The 27,968-nt window shown below is 39.4% G+C and overlaps 1 protein-coding gene across 1 annotated transcript in view; it reads right to left on the reverse strand.

Annotated features, from left to right (window-relative positions):
- Positions 1-2,216: 2,216 nt before the first annotated feature.
- SACS (sacsin molecular chaperone) overlaps positions 2,217-27,968 on the reverse strand; it is a 146,560-nt gene continuing 120,808 nt past the window's right edge. Inside the window, exons 9-10 of the mRNA XM_089685805.1 lie at positions 27,281-27,372; positions 2,217-16,441 (exon numbers count right to left, since the gene is read on the reverse strand). Of these exons, the coding sequence (XP_089541931.1) occupies positions 4,893-16,441; positions 27,281-27,372 (11,641 nt within the window). The 3' untranslated portion in view covers positions 2,217-4,892. The remainder of the gene's footprint in view (positions 16,442-27,280; positions 27,373-27,968) is intronic.

Below are 27,968 nucleotides of genomic sequence, written 5' to 3' on the forward strand. Positions count from 1 at the left end.
TGCCAATATTGATATTAGTATTTGCAACTGTTCATAATTACCTCTGCCTTGACTAAGGTCCCAGTTCCAGCTGAAGAAAAACAGCACCAAAGCATCATGCTGCCACCACCATGCTTCACTGTGGGTATGGTGTTCTTTTTGTGATGTGCACTGTTGTTTTTGCACCAAACATATCTTTTGGAATTATGGTCAAAAAGTTCAACCTTGGTTTCATCAGACCATAGCACATTTTCCCACATGTTTTTGGGAGACTTCAGATGTGTTTTTGCAAAATTTAGCCAGGCTTGGATGTTATTCTTTGTAAGAAAAGGCTTCCGTCTTGCCACTCTACCCCAAAGCCCAGATATATGAAGAATATGGGAGATTGTTGTCACATGTACCACACAGTCAGTACTTGCCAGGAATTCCTGCAGCTCCTTTAATGTTGCTGTAGACCTCTTGGCAGCCTCCCAGACTGGTTTTCTTCTTGTCCTTTCATCAATTTTGGGGGGACGTCCAGTTCTTGGTAATGTTACACCATATTTTCTCCACTTGATGATGACTGTCTTCACTGTGTTCCATGGTATAGCTAATGCCTTGAAAATTCTTTTGTACCCTTCTCCTGATACCTATTAACAATGAGATCTCTCTGATGTTTTGGAAGCTCTCTGTGGACCATGGCTTTTGCTGTAGGATGTGACTAAGAAAATATCAGGAAAGACCTACTAGAACAGCTGAACTTTATTTGGTGTTAATCAGAGGCACTCTAAATGATGGCAGGTGTGTACTGATTCCCATTTAGCATGATTTTGAATGTGATTGCTTAATTCTGAACACAGCTACATCCCCAGTTATAAGAGGGTGTGCACACTTATGCAACCACATTATTTTAGTTTTTTATGTTTACTCCCCCCCCAAAAAAAAAAGATTTGTTTGTTTTTCAATTGAGTTGTACAGTTTATAGGTCACATTAAAGGTGGAAAAACCTGACATTGTAACAGGGGTGTGTAGACTTTTTATATCCACTGTATGTGTATGCATAAAAGCATGTCAGAAAATATACTGGTCTTCAATCACAAAAAGCTGAAGTAATATCAAGACACTTTTCATTAAACAATGCAGTGGGCATCTCTTTAACCACTTCCCGCTTGGTCTATTGTAAAGTGGTGACTGGGCAGGAGCACTACCATCCTGGGTGATCATATGACGTCCACCAGGTGCGACCTAGGGGCACACAGCAGTGCAATCTGCCATCCGCTGTATCCACAGAACGACCAATCTTTGTACCGGGCTGGCCCTGGTACCATATGATCGCTGTGACCAATCACAGAGATCACATGTCAGTAGTACACAATGGATTTTTATTCATAGCCATTCATTGTGTATTATTGTGATCTCTGTGATTGGTCACAGTGATCACGTTACAGGGGCCAATGACAGCAAACCTTTACTATGGGTTAGTTGTGGCCAATTGCAACTATCACAATAGTACACAATGACACATGAATGGATGCCATTCACAAAAATTATTGCTTATAACCGTGATCAGGAATTAGGACTTACTACATCCAGTTACTGCCTTATGCATATGTAGAAAGGCAAGGCAGCAGGTGATACATGTACACCATAAAAATGTTATTTGTAACACAGAATGAATTACTCTTTAATATTTGGCACAAGTCTAAATTGGACCTAGTAAGCATCTTACCTCTGTGCTTGTCAACAAGGGTTTCTCCACCAAGTACTGTTTTGCTTGGGGATCAAATACTTATTTTACTCACTGAATTGCAACTCAATTTATAGCATTTGTATCGTGTTTTTTTCTGAATTTTTGGTTGATATTCTCTATCATTTAAAATACACCTATGATAGAAATTATAGATCCTTCATTTATTTGTAAGTGGACAAACTTACAAAATCTGCAGGGGATCAAAATTATCTTCCCAACCTGGACCAATGCAACTATGTAAAAATTGCCATACCTAAAATTCAGCTTTAGGTATGTATTTATAGTGCAGAGCTTTTTACTTTTTTTAAATTCAAATAATATAATAATATATAAACACCCAGTATTTGGTAAACTGCAGAGACTGGTATTTTGGTCTATGTGCACTTATGTGTGGCCCCCTCCTTGAATTCCCAATGCAGTGCCATCAAGTTGTCCTTGTAAAGCCAGCAAATTCTATCAGTGCTAAACAAATACTGCATATTAAACAACATCAAGCAAATAGACAAAATAGGTTCACCATTTTATTAAAAATGACCAATGTGGATGAAACAGCATTTTAAGGCTTGTATAAAAGAAAACTTGAACTGTTAGGCCAATATTTTATGCTATACCCAATACAAGGCATTAAACGCATATAACTTAAAACATCCATAGGCTTTATACATTTGTTAAAAAAAATAAGGCTCCACCATTTGTTTAAAGACAAAAAGCTAATTATATCAGTGCACATTTCTAATCAATGTTAACATTAATTTGTTTACAGTTTCGTATTTAACGTGTTAAAAAAAATGCAATGAAAATCTATTTTATACAGTATAAAATGCAAAGACGATTTAAAAAAGCAAGGCAGTTATAGACATGATTATGTATTGGGACTGCAGAGAGTTAAAAACTGTATTTTGCCCTGACCTGCAATAATATCAAACCAGATCCAGCTGATTAGAGCAGGATGTTAAAGAGAATTTCTACTATGCACTGGTGACTGAGATGGAAGGTGAGCACTGTACATAAATAATAGTCTTCCACCTCCCTGTCTGGCCAATCTACAAGTTTAAAGCCCCACTTTGAGCACCTCTGGACCCAAAAACCCAGATAAACCTCTGCCTGTTTAAGATTGTTAGTTGTTAACAGATTCATCAAGCAGGTAGAGGGAGCCACCAGCAGACAGATCCTTAAAATTGTCAAAGTCGGACTGATGTTTGGTGGAATAGTCAATGGAGGTTAGTGCGATTTACATATTAACCTAAACTCATGCCAAATCCTGATCTACATTAAGTGCAGTAGCCCTTTAAATGCCAAGTCATAAGTGGACACAGATGAAGGGAGTAAGCTTAAAAGGAGAAGTATTACCAAAGCTCTTTTGGCTATGCTACTCTTATGAATCACAGGAGTGCACTTAGTTCTGCACTCCTGTGATCCATTTTTAGCTGACAGCAGGCTAAAGCCCTGTGCTGGCTGACATCACTGAGCTGGTCCAAGTTCTGGAGAGATCCTGACTTTGATGTCAGGATCCACCCATATGCCTGGACCAGTAGCTGGCTCAACCTCTAAGCATACCACTGAGAGCCTGAGCCAGCCCCTCCTGCCTCTCCACAACCTGGTGCTGCAGTAAGTGCTGGAGGGGAAAAGCAGAGAGCCTGTAACTGACAGTCATTAGCTCTCTGCTCCTTGAAGACCAAGAACTGAACAGTCAGTGGTCTTTGATTGCTCAGTTCTTGGTGTAGAGCCGATGGGGGACAGTTGCAGCTTGGTTCGGCACTGCAGCCATCTAGGTGAGTATAATTGTTTATTTCAATTCCCAAACTTCTTTTAAACTCATGTTAAACTTTGGAGCACCTGGAAACTAAATTTGGTCAAAAGAAATACTTAAGTTACAGGTGCTGTCTGCTGTACAAATTCAAATTCCAAAAGAGAGAGGTGGACCCCTTGGTAAAGTTCAAGGCAGGCATGTAGACCTGGGATCTTAAGTGTATCAGTCAACACCGCAGTCCGCAAAAGACATCAGAAATTGTTCTGATGGTTCTACCTTTCTGGATATAGCACTAAAATATCAATTTCAGGTGAAATAACCATTAAAGAGACTTTGTCAAGGAAAACTTCACACCTTTGCTTGGCATTAAAATGGGCATTACTGGATAGACCTTGCATTCTGCCAAGGAGATTTTAACACTGGGGTCCAAAAAGCAAATGATTCAACAAGCAAGTGTCTACCAATAGATGACAAATCAATTTTATATGGATCCAGAGTTTAGTTATAAAGCTATTGGAACACAAAAGGTCATATACAGAAAAAAAACAGCAGAGACTTGGGCCACTGACCTACAACAATGCTGGATACAGAGAGAATAGGGAATTTCTGGCTTAAGGGATTGTCTAATATGCTGCTCAGCTTTGGTTACATAAAGTGCTCTTTTCCTAATATGCACAACTATACACATTCAATTTTATGTACATTTTTGCTGCTGCTCTTCACATTACAAATGCGACCTTGAAGCTCAGAGATACTGCATTCTTATTATTTAGCAAATAATGTCTTCAAAAATAATTTAGATTTACTTAAACATCACATCTTAAATCTCTACTATGTATCTATGATTTAGGTCTCTTCCAGTTGCATGGATAATGCGTGTTCAACTGATATACACTTACCAATTAAACTGCATTCCTCCTAAATAATTATGAAGTACCTTTTCAAGCCTAGAAAACACTGTATGCAATTGCATAATCACAGCTTAAATAGCAGCAAGGAATTTGCAAAATATATCTAGGCTTTTTTAAATATATAATTTCTAGATATAATTTTAAAGGGGTGGTAAACCTACAATGCATATAATCTATGGGCAGTAAATGATTGCACAATTTGCTAGTAACATTCACTGCATGTAAATGTTGTTGGCAGTGTCCTTCAATAGGAATTTTAAGTTGACATCTCTGTGCATGGGAGAAAACCTCTCCTTGGGGGTCAGAATTTTGTTTCAAGTTCTTGTTATGCAATACTGACAGTAGGGAATGTTGCTAACATTGGGTTTAGAAATGAAGTCTAGTTTACATTAAAATCACTAAGGTCAGTTGAGACCTTTAAAAAGGAATCTCTGGCATTGTGGTACCATTTAGTATTCTGTGCTCTGTAGCTTTAAAATTATATCTTCTATAGTTGCATATGTAAAATAATATGCTCAAAGGTTTAAATAATCTTATTTTGTATAAAATTTTCAAGTTTTATTATTATACAAGCAGTGCATTCCATGACTCTCATAGCAACATCTGAAGTAAATCGATCATTTGGAATCTGTGGGAAGGGGAGCAAATCTGGATAACGGGTTTTTAAGCCATCTACACCATAGGCTTCCAAAGTTTGAACGTCTTTTGTAAGGCCATCTAGCTGTTGACCATATTCTTCAATTTTTTGTGCAAGTGCAGTTGGCTTTACGTCTTTATCCGATTTCCCTCTAACAGCATAGTCTGCTGCAATCAAAGCTAATTTTGTGGAGAGATAACATTTGAAACAGACCCATTCATTGGCATTTTTGTGCATATCATTTCTTGCAGCTGAAAAGTTAGCCCTTGCTTGTCTTAGCCATCTACGGGCTTCAACAGGGTTCCCCACTGTTTTGAAGGTTGGTGGTACAAAGAAACGTTTAGAATCATATGAGCCTGTGGTGGAGGCAAACTTTTCTTTATACTGTTGCCTTTCTGACTTGTGACTTGTGGCCTCTTGATTCCAAGAAGAATAAAACCTCTGAAATGAGCTTTTGTCAGACTGAAACCTAGCAGATGGTGTTGTGAAGGTCCTCCTTGCTGTTCTTTCAGTATTTTGGTCTACAAAAGCTTGCTTTTCTAGTCGATTGATTTCATTTTGCAGGTGCTTGAAAACTTCATTTGCTATATCAAGGTTTTCTGCATTTTTATCTGGATGCCACTTTAAATAAAGCCGCCTAATGATCTTCTTCCGTTCTGATTCAGATAATTTCCAGGCCTGCTCAATTACAACAGTGACCTCCTTTAGAATCTCTGGCAAAGAATTCAACTTAATCTTTTTTGGAGACTGATGTTTTGAAGAGCTTGTCTTATTGCCTTCTTTACTAGTATGAGAAGGTGCAGTCCTGGGACCAGGTGGTGGAAACTCTGTTGGACTTGTTGGTGTAGAAGGGGCACTGTCCTTATTCTGAGGACCTTCCTCAGGCCTAGAAAACTTGTACAGGTCAAGTGAACTAACAATTTTGTATTCGCTATATCCAATATCTATCTGGTAAAACCTTCCAAGAGAACTTGAACTGTCAATTTCTTTCTCCACTTCTTGAACAATAATGGCATATGTATATGTTGGCTGGTATGAACCAAATGAGTCTCCACCTTCAGCATCAACCAAATAGCCAACATATTCCCCAGGATAAAAAACATTGGTTGGATCCATAAGCAGTGTGTAGTGAATTTCTGCTGGAATAGGAGTGCCAGGCATTGGAAGTTCCAGCTTTGATTGCTCAGTTGAGGAATCATACTTAACACCTAAGCTATCAAGCTTCTCATTAATTCTGTAAATGTCATTACATCCCAACATAGCAATGAGATAGGATGTATCAGAAATGAGATTGTCTGTTGCAGATTTCAATGTCATTGCTAAGGCTAACAGGAAATTAATGTCTTTACTGTCGGAATGCTGAATGTATAGCAAAATTACAGCATGTCCATATCTCTTCAAAAATGCAAGTGTTTCGCTTTTGCTGTGAGGAATAGGAGTAAACCCTTTTACCCTTAATGTGGTTTGCAACTTCTCAAAGCAGGAAACCTTTAATCCTTCTCGTAAGGCTTTACAAAGTCTAATGGCCTTTTCTTCATTTGCCAAAAAAGCATTGTCATTTTCATGCTTCATGATTCTAATAAGTCCAGTGATAAACTGCTCAGAGGACAAAAGCAACTGTAGTCTCCCTTGCAGAGAACACAACGTCCCAAACTGGCAACACTTTGGTGTCTCTTCATCCAACTGTTCTTCAAGAATGCTACTGAGAAGTCGTGGCCTTAACTTTTGTGGGAGAAGCATTATAAGCCTTGTGTGAAATCCATGATCTTTTCCCATGTAGCACTGACTGAGATCCACCAGCATTTGGACCCCAATATTTCCCTGAATTCTGCTTTTGTAGTGGGGTGCATCATCAAATACTAAGATACTTGACTTGACCAGTCTTCCATCGTGGCTTGGAAGATAAAGTGCGAGGTCACGAATGTTTTCAAAGTCATTGCGCACTTTAGCTGAATCGTTCTGAAGGTTTTTGAGCAGACCAGAAACTACTCTCTTTACAGTGCGCATCTCATTGGGGTCTAGTTGTTTTCCATCGGAGTTCTTGAAAATACGACTAAGAACTTCAACATACTGCTTTGTAGATACAACATCTTCTGTGCCCAAGTTTTTAAACAGCTGATGAAATGTTCCTAGCTCTAGAGGCAATTTGTACAGGTAAGGTTTAAAATCTGACTCAGATTCCAGATTAATAACTACCTCCTCTGGTTTTAAAAGTTTCCACCCTTCTTCAACCATGACAAAAGCAACCCCTCTAAGCTGGAACTTAAATTCTTTCTTTTCAGTGTTAAGAAACTCATAGATACTTCTCAGAACCTTTGACCTTGTTTTCACGATTTCCTCATCAACGGTTGTAATGTTGCATATGTTTCGGCAATTGTTAATGACTTTATCAAGAGAAGGGTCTACATTCACATTAAGCATTGTCAAAATCTGCTCAAGTTGCTCCTGTGGGCCAAGGGTGCTTCCTTCTTGTTCTTTAATGGTCAGTGGGGTTGCTTTTTCTGGAAGAATTGGGCAAGATGTCCACAGTAGCTGTATAACATCTGTCTGTTTGAACTTTGGATTAACTTGAGCTCCATTAAACCTTATCAGAGGTAGAGTACCATTTACTTCTTGGTACTGAGGGTGGAAACGTACCAGTTCTGCAGGTGCTCGTTCAGGGCATAAGAAAGGTATCATAGACAACTCCTTTAAAAAATTCCCTGATAGTAAATCAGTTCTTTCTTGGAAGACATGATAAAGAATTACATCAACTGTGTTCTGCAGCACTTCTTTTGACCAGCCTTCAGTGTTGGCTCTCATGCTGATCTCTTTTGCAAACTGCAGCAATTGCTGCTGAGAAAGGACATGCTTCATGCCTATATTTCGTAGAAATTTGATCCATGAGAGCAGAAAGGCAGCTTGGTTCTTTGGCTTTGTAATTTGTTCCAGTTTCTTAAAAAAATCCAGTGGTACAAATAATTTTTCAGAAAGCATCACTTCAAACACCCTGATAGTTCGATCATAAAAATTCTTGGCAGGCTTCAGCCGACCACTGGCATCATGAATAAAGGAAAGATCTTCTAGTTTTGCATAAAGCTGATCCTTTATTACAGAAGCCTCCTCAAGACCACATAGACTATTTTTTAGATAAATTAGATGCTCTAACTTGGCATTGTAGGAGAGATTTTCAAACTTTGGCAACAAGTGCTTTGAATAAATCTCCAGATCATCTACAGGAATACAGCCTAATGCTGTGTAGAGTTCTTTAAGATTAACTTTCTCTTCAAGGAAAGCAAAGGATGAGGAGTGAGACCACTTTTCAACCTCAGGCGATGGTATACTTTTTGTAAGAACATAGCATGTCCCATACTTTGAAATGGTTATATAGCGACCACTTACTGACTTGTAGCACGGAAGAGTCTTTAAGATGTTAATGGCATCCTCGGATGCCAACTGATCTAAATGGCAGTTAAAATACATTAAAAGTGCATCAAAATCATTCTCTGCTATTTTTTCAGTTTTAAAACTTGATGTTTGAATCATGTGATATACAGCTTTAAGGATGCTTATGGGATTGTCAATATTTGCTGTGTGACTTGCCAACAAGGGAAGCAATATGTTGTCTTTGGAAAAGATTTTGTTCAGAGCTAGTTGGATACATCCAGTTTTCATCAAAGTATGGAATACTTTATCACTTTGTGCATTTGGAAAGATTGCAATGTGCAGGAGACTTAATGGAAGCAAAACATCACCATCTGGAATAATCAGCTGGCCAGGTGACACAGTGAACTTTATTCCTGGTAACAAAGCCCAATCCTTGAGTGTTTCTACAACTGTATCAAAAGCTGCGCTCATGTCAGTTTGATCATCCTTTACATTAAATGACTCGCTGATGAAATGCCAGGTACTCTTTAACCAAGATTCACTAGCAAAGTTGTCTTTCCAGGGCACAAAGACTTTTGTTTTATATTCTCTGGGAAGAACAGATGACAGCAACTCTGCAAAGCTGTTGATGTCAAAAACCTTTGCAACTTTGTTTGAAAGCAGGATGTTGCTGTATCTCAAAAAAAGAGTATTCATGAACAGATCCTTTCTGGATGGGATTAATTCATGATAGGTGGTTAGAAATTTGGGGTGCTTTGCATCAAAAATCTGCAAAACATTGTCTAGAGTAATCAAAAGTGGCAGGCCCCCAATCTCAATATCATTTTCTTCAGCATCCTTTAGGCAGTAGTCTACCAGAAGTTTCAGACTGTGGAATAACTTTAGGTTTGTCTGCTGAAGGCGACAGGGTAACTTTCCAATGTGGCAGCTTGAATCAGGAGAAGAAAAGGTCATCAGAAAGTTGCGGACATCAGAAGGTGTTGCATAGGAAACTGGTATTCCTGCATCAACCAAGCAGTGGTATAGATTAGCTGTTTCGTCACAGTAGTAAACTAAGTTGAATCCAATTTCTAACAGAAGATGTTTAAGCCTGTACACATTCTCAGCCACTGTTTTACGGGTAGTTATGTTATACTCAATATTTTTCATATGGTGCAACTCATCTTGTAGTAAATTGTCAAAATATGGTTTGCCAGAATTCACCGCAGACATGTTTACCCATGTAACAATGACAGCAGACTGTCCATCAGATCCGTCAACATTTGGGGTGCGCACAACAGGCAGCAGACGTTTGGAATCGGCATAAATGCAAGAATATACAGCTTTTACAAGACAATACCAATCTGGCTGCAGATCCAGTCTATTAACAGGGAAAAATGACAAAAACTTCTTTAAAATATCTTTAACGGCATGGACTGGTGTATTGTGCAAAACTGAGATTGTTGGGTCACTACCTGGAAAGTTTCGTTTTTTCAGCTGAACTAAGAGCTCCACATAAGCCGGAGCTATTAAGGCTGTCATCAGACTATTATTCCAGTCACTTCTTACTCCAACTCCATCATCATCTCTCCACAAATTCCGTCTAGCAGAGTCTAAAGCAAAATGTCCATTGACATGAAATGGAAGTCCTGTCTCAAGAGAAAGGGGCAGGAAGCAGAAAGCTCTGAATGGTTTTTTGTAGTTGTGGGTAATACAAGCAGCAACTCCTCCACGAGGAAACAACGTGATGTCTTCATTTTTATGTGCAGAGATTACGCTTTTCATCACCCTATCCATGTTGCAGAACCCTGACCGGTTACATATTAACCATGTTGTGAGATTTCCTTCAGTATCCTCAATGTCCATTGTGTAAGTGATTTGTTGGACAGGTATATCTTTTAGTTGTTTTTTTCTGGCAACACTGTCGATAACAGATGAATGAAACTGCTTGCGTTTTAGTCGGTCACCATCAGTAATTTTGCCTCTGACCGAATACAGCACTTTTAGGACACCAGTTGACTTTTCTATCTCGCAAATTGAAATTTTCTCCATGTGATTCAAAAACATAAGAAGTTCAGCTCCATCTGTTCGCAACTTATCAAGAAGGTTCTGTACCATTCTATCTGAGCAAGGTACTGAAGAAATTTCAGAGGTTTTTGCCATTTCTGCATTCCGAAGTGGAAACCGAAACATTGTAGCATTGGAAAGGTTGAAGTGGTTGCCCAAGTATAGATTTAGCACATCTGAAAACTGTGTTCTAAAGTCAGCATCTAAGTCTCGGAACATGCGCCCCGGACTTAATGAAGTCGCCCCTGGGGCATATACTGCATGAGGATCAAAAATACAAATGATGTCATTTGAAGATATGAATGAGGGACAATCAGTGATGTGGTAAACTGAATTAAACCCTATCCCATACTGTCCAGTTTTGCCAGGATTGCCTTCCTTTGTCCCTCTTCCCAAGTTCTGGATACCTCGAATATCATCATCCGTGAAAGGTTGGTTGTTGAATACACATAGGGCAGGACCTTGTAATGGAGTCCATTTCTCATCAAATATTCTGTCTGATGGATGATTTCTTGAATCAAAGACAAAACAAATTTCTGTGGCTTTTGCATCATCTGCATTTTGTAGAAGTTCCTTCAGCATTTCCTTTTCTGATGGATAAGCATTTAGGATGCTTTTAATTCTGCTGGTAAGTTTTTCCTTCTGTCCAAATTCTGTTCCAAGTGCAGTAAAACAAATATTTGTAGCATATCTTTCTAGAGCTTTGTGTCGTTTTGGAATGGACCCTAGTTTGACAGCCACCTCCCTTGGAATATCAGAATGGCAATATTTTACAGCCGTGTCTTTCACTCGAATCCACGGGCAGTCATTATAGCATAAAGATTTTGCAGGAAGTAGATTGAGGTTAGCATCAGGCAGAAGTATTTGGCCATAGTTCTTTTCACAAAATTCTTGACTCTTTTCTCGAATAAGTCCCCAAATTCCTTCACTAACAATACGCCTGCAAAGTTGGAAGTCATTTTCTGATATTTTTCTACTGTTATTAGTATTTTTGATGGCCTGAAGAACTGATGCAAAATCTTCCACTGTAAATAAAAGTTTAACTCCAACACTTTCAAATAATTCACGAAAATTATTTTTGTATTTGGTGGGCATTTGATACAGGTAAGGCGCTGCTTCAAAATTCAGTTGAAAGGCAACTTTTTCTGGACCAACGTAAGTGCCATCTATAAAAATGAAAGGGTTTGTCATCAATTCTGTGACCACCATGCCTCTTGTGGCTTCATTCAGCAATACTGCTTCATTTAGAAATTTATAGCAAGCATTTGTGATATTGTCCTGGTACAGAGTGTTTCCATCTGTATGCTTTGCAACTTCCTTCAGTTGTTCTATCACTAATTCAGGGGATGGTTTTTTGAGCAAACCTAAGTACTCCTTGACTGCTAATGATATGGGTCCACAGCCCTTAAAAGACGGAGAGTTTTCGTTCAGTATTGGTTTCAAAAGACAAACAATATCCTGGTGTTCTGTGGTATACAGATCAGTAGCTGCAAACAAATACTCTGGATTATATTCACTTCCTTTCCAGCGCAAGGAAAAGCCAGCAGGTTTTGTTGAAAATGGCAAAAACTGAGTAGTTTGGCATGTCTTGCAAAATTCCTTTGCTTTTGGGTCTCTGAACTTAAGTTTTTCATCAATCAAACTTAAAATAATATTGCTTCTCATGCAAGCTGCAGCATGGTCACTTTTATTGACCACTAATATGGACTTAATGCGTTCAATTAAATCCTCCCACAAAATGTCATCTTTAACCATTCCTAGCTGAACTAGTTTCACCAACACCACAGGGTTTAGATAATTTTGGAAAGTTCCAAAAGGAAATCTTCCATCCCTATCATCATACAATTTTGCAACCCTACCTTCTGGATGAATTAATCTTGAAGGTACAACCAAAGGATGACCTTCAGTGGAACAGGGAATGCATGGTGTTACTTGCAGGATTTCACCAAAAGCTTGTATCCTCTCATTCAAAACAAAAAGCATCAATGGATCACGTAATTCAGGTTGAATCTCTGCGATATGTGGAAAAAAAACTTCAGAAAAAAATTGACTTTCAGAAAATGTATTCTCAAGCAATACATCTGTACAGCCTGCTTCTTCAAAACCCATTTTAACCCATGATGGCAGTTCTACAGCACACAGATTTTTTGAGCCCGTCTTTTTCAAGTATTTTAGGAAAATTTGAAAAGCAGCAGGTCCAATATCTGGCCGCTTCAGTAAAGAGTCATCAAGAAATCGTACATGTTTCATGGAGACCCAGGACGTTCCATCAGAAAACACTTTCATCCTATCCTTACCCTTCCCTTTGGCAATGTCTTCATAAATTCCTTGACAGATTACAGAAAAGTCATCATGCACATAGTCAGGATCAGGCCACACTGAATAGTAGTTGTAATTGAGTAGTTCTTCACTGATGGACATGTCTCTTAGGACACAAAGAGCTTCTAAGTAAGATCGAACAATGACATGTCTCATGAATACCATATTCCATCTTCCTTTGGTATCGGTTTTCCAGATTTCTTTACGGTTTGAGGTCACAGCAAAGCAGCCATTTATATGCAATGGAAGACCTGTTTTAATCCGTAGAGGCAAGTAACAGAACACTTCTCCAACATTAGTGGAGAGAGGTTTCACTGTCCATTTACCATGCTGACTTTCAGAAAGCATTACTGCAACTCCACCACATGGCACAAGCCCAAGTCTTTTGCCACTATCACTTAAAGCAAATTTTAAAGCTTCTCCAATGTCCATGCAAGAACATATAAGCCATGTTGTTGAGTCTACTGTTTTTTGTGGAAGCTCTTCGGTCATTCTTTTGCTCTGTCCAGATTTGGCCATCTCAAATATGTTTGCTGGTTCATCTTCTGGGCCTCGGAATAAGGGGGAATGCAGGTCAACTATTCGTCTAAATACATGGTGAAACTCCTGAACGACAATCTGCAAGATGGAGGATGATTTTGGCATATCTGTTGGAAATTTTTTAGTTGTACTGCAGTTGCGCATCACCCTGGCAGCTTCTTTTAGAAGTCTTGTTGGGTGAACTAAAACCTTTGAGGAACATTCATTTTTTCTAATAGTCACTGTATCTTGTGCTAAACCTGGATCAGACTCTTCGGGCTTTAAGTATTTGAGAACCATAGAGTTTACATGCTGAGTGAATAGAATCAGCCTATAACCACACAGGCTAAATTCATCTACAAGCGTATAAATATCTGCAGTGTTGTAGCAAGCACTGCTAATTTCACTTACTTTTGCTTCTTGCTGTGTTCTAAAGGACAACCTAAAAAGTGTACCTTTGTAACAGTATGGTGTTTCTACAGCAAGTGGTAGATTACACTTAAAAACACTCAAGAAAGGTTTGAATTGATTGGGAAATTTGCGAAGTCGTTTCTGTTGCTTGCTCCAGTTAATTTTGATTCCTGGATTAGATTTGTCTCTGATGTGTTTACTGATATGGTTGATATTTGGGTCAAACATAATCATAAATTCTCTACTCATAATAATGGGAATGTCTGTAACATGATACACAGAGTTGAATCCCAGACCAAACTTTCCAACCTTGTCTACCTCACTCCTTTTTAAGGACTCCCCAAGTCGGGTTATGTTCATAAAATCTTTATCTGTGAATTCAGAATTGTTGTAAGACCACAACGCAGGCCCGTGACATGCTGCCATTCCAGGATCCAAAAGATTTTCTCTTATGTCCATGTTTCTTCTCATATCAATCAAAAAGTTGCATTCAGTGGCTGAGGCATCGTCTGCATTTTGAAGGAGCTCTTTAAAGATATCTGAAACTGAAGGGTATTCTTCTAAAATGTTTTTTATTCTCACTGTAAGAGGTTCTCTTTGCCCTGATTGTTCAAATCCCATGTTTTCTGGATTAATAAGCCTTGTGCTTAAACAAGGTACATTCAGCCATTCTGCTGTCTTCATTGGTATATCTTCATGTACCAATATTATTGGTTCAACTGAATCTTCAAGGAGATCATTTAAGTCGTCAACTTTGATATCACAGTAACAACACTCATGTATAGGCCTCATTACAAGCTTGGAAGGATCTTTGTTGTAATGCACAGGCAATGGGGTTTCTGGACTCACCACAATCTGATGGCTATACATCCATCTCACAATATTCAGCATAATGTTAAGGTTCTCCCTGTTCTCTTCTTTGTCCATGGTTTTCTTGCTTCTCTCGTAAATTATATTTACAACTTGAAAGATATGGTCAGGAGTCAGCTCCTCAATTGAACCACAGAATTTGAATAACTTGTGAAATTTCACCATTGTGTTTGGTATGCTGTGCAAAAAGGGCTGAAGGTCAAGATTGTGTACTGATGTTATTACTGCTTGTTTTGGAGAACAAAATGTTTTGCCTGTCCAAACCCATGGAAATGAAAGTGCTTTATACAGCTCTTTACCTTTCTCAAGGGACTCTTGCATAAAGCCATAGATTTCCAATAAAATGTGTTGAAACTGATAATAGTCTTCATCAGTGATTGTTTTGGAATTATTCCAATCAACCACAACCTTTAGGTGTTTCAATACAGCTTCAATTCTAGGCTCTTTGGTAATGCCCAGGACTTTTTCAACGTTGTCGTTCATGTTCTCTACAAGCGGAACAGAAGATCCTACAAGGACAGCGTAGCACAAGTTGCACATTTCTCCTGGAGCATACAGTTTAAACTGGTCTCCCATCCAAACCAAAGAATTGGGATAGTTTGGTGGACGTTCTTTAATAGCAGGAATCCATTTGATCTTATTTAATACAGCTTTTGCTTCGGGTGACTGTATGAGTTTATATGCTTTTTTCAAAACTGTAAGTAGAGTCTTTGCCTTTTTTAATACAATGTCATCATTTTTTCCAGATCCACTATGTAAAGCTTCTATTTTCTTTGCAATCTGCACAATGTCTTTTTCTAAAATATGAGAATCATTTTTGAGCCCTATTTGTCGAAGGGAATGCAAAACATCAGAAGATGTAAAAGTAGCAGGCGGAAAATACAGGTGTTCTTCAGCACAGAAAAGGCTTTGAAGAATAGCTACCTCTGGATCAAAAAGATCATTAGCCGATACAAGTCTGTCTTTATTAAGGGGCAAAAATTTAAGATTAGATAACCAGTTAATTATAGCTGGATTTTCATTCTTTAAAAAGGTAAAATTTTCAAGAACCCAAAGCACAACACATGTCCTTTCTTCACTTGGGTAAAAACCTCTCTCTACATCTTGCAAGATAATTTTTACACAGTCTGTACTCTTTAGTTGCTCAACTTTGAGCATCTTGGTCAAACGGATGGTTTCCTCATCACTACTATCAATTACAGGAAAGGAGAGGCGAGTGTTTGGAGGAAGTCTGGCATTGTGATGAAGAACTTTACAACCTCTTAAGAAAACATAAGAATTTTTTTGGTCTGAAGTCTGTTCTATCTTTTTAAAGACCATTAGTTCCTGAATGATCTTTTTCTCTTTTTCGTTAATGTCTGTCAGGCTAGCAAGGAATCTCCTCAGAGTGTCTTTGTGAGTTGGGGTCAGTGAAGCAATCTGACTGGAGAGTTTTTGAAGAGACATCCTGTCCATTATTTGGAGGAGAGCACTGGGCGTTGGAGGATAGACATATTTTTTAAGAAGTGGATGTTGGATGGCAGAATCTAAATGCTGGAGAACAATGCCACCAAGGTTTTTAATTATTTCTGGCAAATGTTCAGGCAGTTGAGTGTCTGCCACATCATCATATATTACAGGAGATGGTGATCTCAGTCGAATGACTTCCAGTGTGGTTTCCTCCTCTTCTAGAATCCTTGTAGGAATAAGTGGCATATCATCAAGACATGTCAGATCTTCTGAAGAATGAATGTATAAGAGTTTCCAGACCATTTTAAGCCACGAGATGGGAGGATGCTTTTTGTCTATGCCCGGGGACCATTTGACCACCAGGTCTCTTGTTGGCCATGTCATATTCATAACCTCCTTAGTAAGACGAATAAAACGTTCAGGATTCAGGAGCTGCAGCTGGGTGCACGGCCTTCCTGTTAAAGAAGAAAAACAGAAAGTCAGCAGCCAGTATTAACATGGAAAGTTAAAAACATGTTTTAAACATCTGGAAAAAACAAAGGAAGATTAACTAAATGTTACATTTCCCTAAATAAATCAACACTGTCTAATATTCACAAACACATTGCAAAAATTTAACTGTTTCATTAATTTGAGATTTCAGGGTTTTTGTGGACTTTCTTCTAAGTAAATATTAACTCATGAATTCTCCTAGATTGTAAGCTCGAAAGAGCAGGGCCCTCAATCCCCTCATGTTTTGCATTGTATTGGTATTGTTCTGTCACATGTTCTGTCCCCCCTTGTAATGTACAGCGCTGAGCGAACTATTGGCGCTTTATAAATACTGTATAATAATAATAATAATAATGAATTCAAAGAGAGAATAAAAAGGTGCATGTCCAGCCACAAATTTTTTCCTTAGTTTTGGATGAAGTGCAGTGAGCCCCATTAGATTTTTACTTACTGAATTTACATCCTGTGCTGTTAAGGTTTTACCAGACAGGAAGTGAAGGTAACTCTACAACGGCAACAGACATAAATAAAATCACTTCTCTTTTGTAAAATATGGGAAGGTTGATATTTCAGATTTATATTTCTGCCTGTGTCCATGTTTCAGATATTCTCTCGGCTCCTGTCATGTGAAATGTTTGTTAGCAGGACAGCAAGTGAGGGCAAATCTCTCTAACAGATTCCCAGAGACAATAAAAATATGACACCTATTTTAATCATTCCCAACTCTATCCAAAACTTGAAAAAACAATGACTCCACATATGCTTTAAGGAAGAAGCACCTGACTAATTGAGTAGTTTATGTGCAGCTGGACAACACAATTATGACCCATATGTTTTTGTAATATATCCTTTAACAGATCCAAACCTTGTTAGACCAAAGTGTATCCTCTTTTGTCAGTCATTAAATTTAACTCATAACATAAAGGACAAAACTGGCTAGTAAACTCTCCAACGTTGAGTACTTAAAACCCTCTTGTGGTAACATTGAAGGTAAAAAATATGTTGTAAGAGCTGGTCATCCGTAAAGTTCCTCTTGCCTTACGTTGAAACCCTTACTTAGAACACTGGTTTGACTTTTCCGAGATTTTACATTTCACTTACTGAAGGATCTCTGCTTCTAGCCTTTAAGAAAAGGCTTTTAAATATGGGGTGCTGGCTTTCTTCATACGATTTGTTATGCAGTACTTCTGCAAGGCATTGCAATTTCACCAACTTAAAATTATATGAACTAATTCATTGTATGTGATATAATGGTATGTAGTTTGTTACAATGAATGATCTCTGGTAATTACGTCTCTGTTTTGATAGAAAACTTAAAAACGGATATTAAAACCACAATGCATGGATGTAATAGCTGTCAGTTCTACCATGCTATACCAGATGATGGAAAGAGGGGCAAGGGATGTGTAGCCACATGGTTTAAAGACCATAGGAAAAAAATGTTTTTAACTAAAAGAAAAAGATTGTAAGCTCCAAGGAGCAGGGCCCTCCAAACCCTCTTGTATTGAACTGTATTATTGCTGTATTGGCGCTATTTAAATCCTGTATAATACTAATAATAATAAAAGACCCCAAATGAAAATGAAGATGGAATAAAATCTACAAATATAAAAATAGTAAGTTCATTTATATAGATTGTCACATGAAATCCATAATAAAAGGTGGGGTTATGCTTTTAAGCAGAAATCCAGATTTAATTTGTTTTTGTGTTGCCAAGAATTTGAAAGGGAGGGTTATGACCCCTGTTGGGGTTTTTTTGCCATCTGTGTTTCACTAGGGAGATTTCTCTTTACTTCCTGTCTCATAGCAAAAACAGGAGGCGAGAGGAAATTACATCAAAGTAAGGAAATTCCTGGTTGTCACCAGGGTCACCAAAAATAGTGTTCCACTTGAAAGATTTAGCCTCTATTACTGTTCTTTCTTTTTCCTTCACTTTTGGTGATAACAGTAAACAGGAAAAATAAAGAGGGTGAATCACCCTACCAGGGGCACAAACAACAATGAAAACCTGACAAGTATTCTAAACCTTTTCAACTCCATCTAAAACTTAAAAATAAGGTTTGCCTTTAGTAATAGTTCAATAAAAGGAGCTTTAGCTGCAATACTCAATGGACCCCCACAAGGGCCATTGGTCCCCATCCCAGGCTCACTGCTTTTTTGCTGCTCTTCTTCTTAATTAAATGACACCTAGTATCATCCAAGTGACTTTCCTGTGAGCCCAAGCTGTTAATGACATATCAACAGTACGCAGTCTTCTGCGCTGAAGTGTGGTACTCAAATTGCAAAAGGGCACATTTTATTCCAAATATCATGGGTCCATCAACACAGCTTCAGATTTGAGGTGTTCACTAAGCCTTGCTGCACTCCTCAGGCTGGAGTGGTCCGTAGACACTACACGTTTTTCTGTTAATGACATATTACCTGCAGATGCGGATTCATGCCATCATGAGCTCTCAGTGCTGATGCACAGAACAGCGCTCACATGGTGCTAAGTATTGTCCTGTACATCTGTAAAAACTGCCCACCACCATTGTCCAAGAAGAGATAGAGAGAAGAAAACCAGATTTTAGGTAAATGAGCTGAACTTTTCTAAAAATGTATGGGAAAAGGGGTGTCTGGAGTTCAGCTTAAGCTAATGTACAACAGAGATACCAAATTACAAAATGTACATTTTATGCATTGCATATACTGCAAGAGAATTAGTAAGGTAAAGGGTTTCCATGCTCAACAACCATGTACAACAAATTCATGCAGAAACCAACCAGCTACACAATTCCATGCTAAGCAATACAAAAATACTTTTACCTTCCAACCTATTCATGCATCAGTTGTTAATGTGTTACTAAAGTCTGAATTTTTTTTTTCAATTAAAATAACAAATATGTTATACTCACCTGCTCTGTGCAGTGGTTGTGCACAGACTGGCCCTGATCCTCCTCTTCTCAGGTCCCCTGCCGGTGATCTTGGCGCCGCCTCTGCTTTGTGTGTCCCCCATAGCAAAGTGTTTGCTATGGGGACACACTTTGCGTGCAAGCTCCCAACCTGTGTGTCTATGGAGCTGTGCTCCATAGACATACACAGCCCTGCTCCCCTACTTCCTCTTCACTACATTTGATTGACAGCAACGTGAGCAAATGGCTTCTGCTGCTGTTCAAGTTCCTGTATGAAGAGGAAGAGAGGGGAATAGAGATGACATGCACAGAGCTGATCTCTTCCCCTTCACACAGGGAAGGTGGAGCAAAGACAAATCGAAAATGTTCTTTACCTTAATGTAAGCAATGCATTAAGGTACAAAACATTTTTAAGGTTTAAAATCAAATGTTCTCTACCATAAATTATCCTAAATTCACTGGTTAGTTCAGTTAAAATTTACAGTTGAAAACAGGTGCCATTATGCATATTTTACTCAAATGGTACTGTGTCCTAAATTATGCCTAAACTGTTGCAGAACATTCTAGACTAGATTAATACCCAAACAGCCGATAACTGAAGCTAAATATATACAACCTGATTAGAAGCACATTAATGTGAAGACAGTAGATATGGGAACATGATGGCCGCATACACCGTAAAATGCCACCGTGTTACCTGCTACAGTTGAATTTACTTTAAATTAAGAAGTATCACCACAACAGAACAAAAAAACCTTATTGTGCATTATAAGCCAATTTTTATTTCTGTTTGTGCTGGCATTATTCCTCCCACTGACACCAATGATGGGGCACTAATCCTTCCACTGACAACGATAATGGGGCATTATTCCTTCCACTGACACCAATGATAGGGCACTATTCTTCCCAATAACACGAATGATGGGGCACTATTCCTCCCACTGACACCAATGATGGGGCACTATTCCTCCCACTGACACCAATGATGGGGCACTATTCCTCTAACTGACACCAATGATGGGGCACTATTCCTCTAACTGACACCACTGATGGGGCACTATTCCTCCCACTTACACCAATGAAGGGGCACTATTCCTTCCACTGTCACCAATAATGGGGTATTATTTCTCCCACTGACATCAATGATAGGGCACTACTACTCTCACTGACACCAATGATGGGGCACTATTCCTCCCACTGACACCAACAATGGGAAACTATTCCTCCTATTGATACCAGTGATGGGGCACTATAGCTCCCGTTAATACCAGTGATGAGACATTGTTTACTCCCACTGATACCAGGACATTTCACCTCCCACTGACCACAGTCCGGCCCCCCCAAAGTCTGAAGCTCAGAAAGCATTGTGAATAGAGCTGACCTTCTGCCTGCTGTGCTGAATCACGACTCTCAACTCCAGCCTGCTTCTAGAGACAAACATTGTCAATCAGACCTAGTTATGTGTTTGTCTTCTTAGAAGCAGCATGGTCGGACAGTGGTGGGGGAGAGATGGGGGCAAGCTTGAACAGCAATCACATCATGGATTGGAATAGGACCAAGTGCTACATAGCTCCTGGGGGGGGTACAACAAGGCTTTTTACATTTTGGTGATACTGCTTTAAACTTAGCCATGAACAATCAGGTCCTTGTTTGAACTACATTTCATCTGCCATTTACATGAAATATCCAATAGATGTGTTCTCAAATATATTGTCAGTAATTGTGCTTCAATATTACACATTTATATTTTGTATGAACATATTAGACCAATTGTACTGTCAATCTCTACAAATTTGAACATTCTTTTTCTATACCTGGAAAGATGTCTTACCAAAAAATATGCTCATGCGCTACAAATCTATACCTGCTCATGAACAGCATTCAAACTCAACTCCATCCATAAGTTTCTTGTTTAAAATAAAGCTTTTGGTCGCTTTTGGTAGATTTCTACTCACTTCCTTTCAGGACAGGAAGTTACAGTATGTGACATTTCTCCAATAGAGACACAGACAAAAACTTTTTTTTTTTTGTGGAGGATTGGAATGTCTGGCAATGTTTCATTGCTATCTACACTCACCGGCCACTTTATTAGGTACACCTGTTCAATTGCTTGGTAACACAAATTGCTAATCAGCCAATCACATGGCAGCAACTTAATGCATTTAGACATCTAAGACAATTTGCTGAAGTTCAAACTGAGCATCAGAATGGAGAAGAAAGGGGATTTAAGTGACTTTGAACGTGGAATGGTTGTTGGTGCCAAACTGAGTATTTCAAAAACTGCTGATCTACTGGGATTTTCATGCACAACCATCTCTAGAGTTTACAGAGAAGGATCCGAAAAAGAGAAAATATCCAGTGAGCGGCAGTTGTGTGGACAAAAATGTCTTGTTGATGTCAGAGGTCAGAGGAGAATGGGCAGACTGGTTTGAGATGATAGAAAGGCAACAGTAACTTGTTAATATGGACCAAAATCTCTCGGATGTTTCCAACACCTTGTTGAATCTATGCCACAAAGAATTAAGGCAGTTCTGAAGGCAAAAGGGGGTCCAACTCAGTACTAGCAAGGTGTACCTAATAAAGTGACCGGGGAATGTATGTTTTCTAGAAACAGTGAAAACTGCACTCCTTCATTCCTTGTACTGGCGTCACAAACACAGCAAGTGAGTGAAAATCTCCCCAACTGGATTTAATACATAAATAAAATCGCAACAGGAAAATTAACTCACCTCACTCCATTTAAAACTAAAACAGACTTAGACTGTTCATACATGATTCATATTTTTTTCCCACAGGGCAAAACTAGAAAAAAAAAAGCATTCCTCCATGCACACAAACAAGGTAGATGTAGGAACCCCCCCTGCTGAGAAAGTGTATTCTGGCATGGGCTGACAGACAACACTGATCTCTGGCTGCAGCGGATTTCCCTTCCATAGAAGTCACAAAGGGAAGGCCACACAATGAGCAACATTTCAATAGGTATATGACCAGCTTTAAAGTTTCATTTGACTTTAAAATGTTTATTTGGACCAAGCTGGTTCAAACAAACTATTTATTTCACTAACAGGTACAGCAGCTGGGAGCACTGTATAAATTGTATGTAGACTCAGCTACATACAACGCAGTGCTCCAATAGCGGAACTAGAACTTCCAGCCCAGCGCTCAGAACAAAAACTGAGTCGGGCTGTTGGACTCTATTGAGTGGCAGCAGTCATCAACTGAGACTTATTATGTTTATTGTGTTTGCGATCACACCCATTAGTACAAACCTGGATGAAGCAAGGATAGAGTTAGGCAAGTTGCAATTGAATTGTGATACTTATGTCCACATTTTATTATCACACTGCTCCATCATAAGTGACACTATCCAAATAAGAATGGACATGCTGCCTTTCAATAATATTCATCTGTTAATACTTAGTATTTTAAAACCATAATATTTCACACTTCTGTTAGGAAATACATACTAGTTGCAATGAGACACGACAGCATTCTATGTATCTCCAGTCCTGCAATCACAGTTTACTGTACCTGCATATCCCCACAGAAGCTGTTTTGCTACAATGTAATATCACACTATTAAGAACATGATATACGAGGGATACATATTTTGACAAAGACCTAATTAAAGTGCATTAGTCAGTAACATATGTAAATGCACACAGTAACATAACAAAATGTAAATGCATTCAAGTATATATACTCTTCTTTTCTTTCAAAAGGCCTTGAAGCCTTTGGTGCCATACAATAAAAATACTAAAACCTAAGACTAATACTAAGAAAAGTTTCAGTACTTAAATATTAGAGCACACTGGGATTCAGGGCACCTTAGCTGTTTAGGACAGTGTTTCTCAATCTTCTTCCAGTCAGGGCGCATTTGAAAATTATCATTCTCAAGGCACCCTAGTTAAGGGTTGGTTCACACGACTACATGTTGGGGAATTCGCACAAACGTGCGTGCATTCCCAACGTGCACACAAATGCACTACTCTTTAGCAGAGGTGCGATTAATTCCTAATGTTACCCCCATATATTAGCAAACGCAGTTCGTTTTCGGTGTGGCGCAAAATAAAAAAAAAATGGTTTGGGGACTAGGGCCAGTTCATACCAGAACACGGTACGGGAAAGGAGCGCTTGCGATTTGCATGTAGGTGCCAATGCATTGTAAACGGCATCCCAAACACAGATCACAAATGCAGTGTGTTTGAAGGCACCAGATTGCATTCAAATGAATGGGCTGCAAAATCACACTGCATGTTCCCCTCTCTGCTAACCTCTGCACCCCAAACTCCTCTTTGCTCACCTCTACACCCCCCTCTCTGCTCACCTCCACACCCAAAACCCCTCTTTGCTCACCTCCAAACCCCCCTCTAGGCTCACCTTCAAACCCCCGACGCTTCTCTGCTTACCTCCACACCCCAAACCCCTCTTTGCTCACCTCCACACCCCAAAACCCCCTATCTGCTCACCTTCACATGCCAAACCCCTCTCTGCTCACCACTACACTCCAAAATCCTCTTTGCTCACCTCCAAACCCCCCTCTGTTCACCTTCACACCCTCAACACCTCTGTGCTTACTTTCACACCCCAAAAATCTCTCTGCTCACCTCCTCACCCCCCTCTCTGCGCTCACCTCTACACCCCAAACTGCTTTCTGCTCACCTCCACACTCCAAAAACCTCCTCTCTGCTAACCTCCACACCCCCCACTCTGCTCACCTCTATACCCCAAATCCCTCTTTGCTCACCTCCACACCCCTCTCTCTGCTCAATTCCACGCCCCAAACCCCTCTCTGCTCACCTCCACACTTCCCTCTCTGGTCACTTGCACGCCCCAAACCCCTTTCTGCTCACCTCCACACTTCCCTCTCTGCTCACTTGCACGCCCCAAACCCCTCTCTGCTAACATCCACACTTCCCTCTCTGCTCACATCCACATCACCCACTGTGCTCAGCTCCACACCACAAAACCCTGTTAGCACTCCTATGTACACCACTCTCTCTGCTAAACGCTACAAGCTAACCTCCACCCTCCCTTCTGATCCCCTCTGTGCCCTGCTTTCCAATCACCAGTGCCTCGGGTCAGGCCGTTCTTATATTGAAATCCACACAGCTGTGGGCGGTGCTGGCCAGGTACTGTCCTGTAGGGGGAGGCGGAGAGCTCAGGATTCAAAAAGCTGCCTCCCCCCGCCACTGCTTTGCACTGCACTGTGCTGACCGAGCGCTTGCTCTTGTAATATTCGGGCAGAGTGGGAGTTCGGTCGGGTCTGACAGCTTTTTCAAGCACGATGCCCTGGCACCCGAGGACCTCAGGCGGCACCCCAGCTGGTTTAGGAAGAGGTATAAACCATCTGTGCAAAAATGAAGGGGTCTATATAGAAAAAAAAAACAGCTGACACAAATAATCCCTGTAATGTGTCTAAGATTGTAAGCTCCAAGGAGCAGGGCCCTCCTAACTCTCTTGTATTGAACTATATCGTTGCTGTATTGTCTCCCGTTATATTGTAAAGCGCTGAGCAAACTGTTGGCGCTATATAAATCCTGTATAATAATAATAATAATAACGTGTATATTTTCCATTATCAGCAGCTCCATTTAGTGGCCATATTGCAGTATTTTCCTAACTGCGGTATTTCAGGAAAATACCACATTATGGTCACTAGACAAAACTGACAATCACGGGAAATACATATAACAGACACATGCTGAGACATTTGCACAGCATTTTTTTAAAAATAGATCCCTAAGTGTCTGTAATGTAGTCTTCGACCCAGGTTACAATATTTCTCATACAGACAGGTGAAATTAAAGGTCATTTGAAAGTAAACATAGCAAAATACATATAAATAATTTACTGCTAATGTCCAGACTATAGATAACCTTTACATATTCTTTACAAAAAGTAAAGAACTTTAAAACAAGCCCCCTCTAGCTGCTTTTAATGTGAAGTTATTAATTGAGATCCTCACAAATCCTAAAGCTGGCGATCAATGTTAAAATTATAAAGGGCCTCAAGTGTGGCCCCAACACTTCCACAGGGCCTCACAATAGCAGCACATTTGTGTGCACTGAGGTGCACTGCGTCCAATTAGCCAGCCCATTCAAAATAAATGGGGTATAGTGCTTTTTAAAACCTTTCAACATTGCAGTTCTGCCACATTTTGTACAGCATACCACAATGCACACTGAGTTAGTTGGAGTTCAACAGCCCCAGCATTCGTATCAACAATCATAATCTCCAATGTAGGTGTCAATGGATACAATAATATTCCCCAGCATACTGGTGTCAGTACTATTAACCCCCCATTCCCCCTGACAAATTTTTGTCAGTGGCAGTGAAAGTTAACCTTCACACATTCCCTCCGTATTGGTGATCAATGGCAGTGAATGTTATCGCCCTCCCATCATTGGTAGTCAGTGGCAATCAAGTTAACCACCCTCCCTCCGGAATTGGTGGTCAGTGACAGTGAGAAAACCACATTGGTGGTCAGTGGCAGTGAAAATTAACCCCCCCCCCCATTGTTGGTCATTATTTTACCACATGCTCCCGCAACGCTCTTTCGCCCCAGGCTGGGGACTTTACTTGTGCTGTGGGTGAAGATCCCTCTGCCTCACAGTAGTCTTTCTTTCAGTGCTGGAATGCAGACAGTGTTCCAGTGCTTGACATCCCGCTGCCACTATGCTGCCTAAATGGTGTCCAAAAGCTTGCGGGTCGCATGTTGGGCACCAGGGGCCTAGAAACACCTGCTATTTGTCTACATTTGAAAGCTAGCAGGCTGCCAAGATTCAGCTCTCCATAAAAAAGCTGAGATTTAAATAACTTTGTATCTGTAGGCACTGGGGAGAAATTAATCTTCAGAGTTACAGCAAAGATATATGAGTGCTTCTTTTAGGCTTTTTCCTAAGCGTTCAGAATATGTAAATACTTTAGGCTTCTTGCACACAGAGTATTTCACACAGTACAGCGTTCAGCCCAATCCAGCTGCAGCCGCCAAAGACTTTGACAGGTTGCCTTCAGTGGGGCTGGATATTGCTGAGACACTGTCCAGCTGGACGGCTCCATGAAGAAGGGGTCTTTGTTTGCACGATCTAGGCACAAGTTCACTTTAGGTATTAGGAATCAGGTAAGAGAAAGGTCATATTGTAATTAAATATTTTAAAATGACCTCTTCTTTTCAATCTGCAGTGCCGTAATTTTCTGTAAAATGCAATGCAATATGGAAACCTGGTGGTGTTCTGGTACAGATGGTGTACATAACGCCACTCCCCCCCCAAACACCCCGAAATATCACTTTCTGCTTGTGTGATTTGCTTACCGATTTTGTGACCCCCTGCAACAAAAATATCACTTTTGGGTGAGATATTCCCAAAGGGAAATTACATCTAAAGGGAGGTACTCTTTAAAATGGATGTAATGCCATATCTTTTTTTTTAAGGGAGGGTTTAAATCTCCTTTCAGTTTATTTTTATGCCTGTGTCCCACTAGGAGATGCAGAAAAAATCTCAACAAAGTGAGGGCGATTCTTCCCATTAGTGACACAAACCACAATGAAAAATTTACAGAGGTCCAAAAAAAAAGATTTGATCCCATTGTCATATTAGTATTTTGAGTTATGACTATGAGATCTTAGATTACTACTTGTTTATACCTGTTGTTGAGAGTTTTATGATAGATATATATATATATATATATATATATACACACATACATATATATATACACACACATATAAAGTCTATTTGCAATTTAACTCTTTTTCTAGTGATTTCAACTTTTTTTACAACAGAATAGTTGGTAGTGAGTGCTCAAACATTTTTTTCAGTGTGGTTTCACTTGGAAAAACAAATTAAATTTTTAATCACACTTTGGATGAAAACCTTCACAAAAAGAAAACTATTTAGAGTCTATTACCTCGACTTATTGCTGCTTCCTTCAAAGCAGTCAAAATGTTAGGCTTTAAGTCTTCAGAAAGAAGCCTTCCTTCCAGACCAGGGAATAGTGCCCTAAACGAAAAAAAAAAATGAAATTATTTCACATATTGTTATAGAGATGCATTTGTGTTTTCTTAAACAAACTACTTGTTTTTAAAATGTCTACTGAGCAGAATCAATTTAAAGTGGAACTACATGTATACAGCAAAGAACACAACTGAAATACAAATGTTTGAACTGTTTTACCGTCAACGGCATTTGAAATGTTGGTCATCCATTCTTGTCATTTGAGAGTTGCTGATAGACAGCATAGGCAAGTTCTTTGTGATACATTATACATGACCTCAAATAGCAGTGAGACAGTCCATCATTAAGTGTTCTTGGCAAGACCACTTACTGTTATCTCACATATATTCTTATTATTATAGCCAAATTTACCACCCTAACTCCTCCCACAGTTTTTACACTACATAGACAGTAATATACTGAAACGTGCGGATTGTTCCCGATTGGTGTGCTATTACTTTGTGGAACGTTTCGCCGAATTGTTCACGAAATATCAGTGTTTTTGTGGTGAAATTGGTCCCATAGGAATGAATGGTGGAATGTTCAAAACTAGAGTGGGAACTGACAAAAGCTAGAGTGTGAGCAGAAAAATCAGGACATGA

The sequence above is a fragment of the Staurois parvus genome, unplaced genomic scaffold (genome assembly GCF_062004578.1).
Source record: "Staurois parvus isolate SC_StPar_1 unplaced genomic scaffold, SC_StPar_1.0 ptg000387l, whole genome shotgun sequence".
NCBI lineage: Eukaryota > Metazoa > Chordata > Amphibia > Anura > Ranidae > Staurois > Staurois parvus.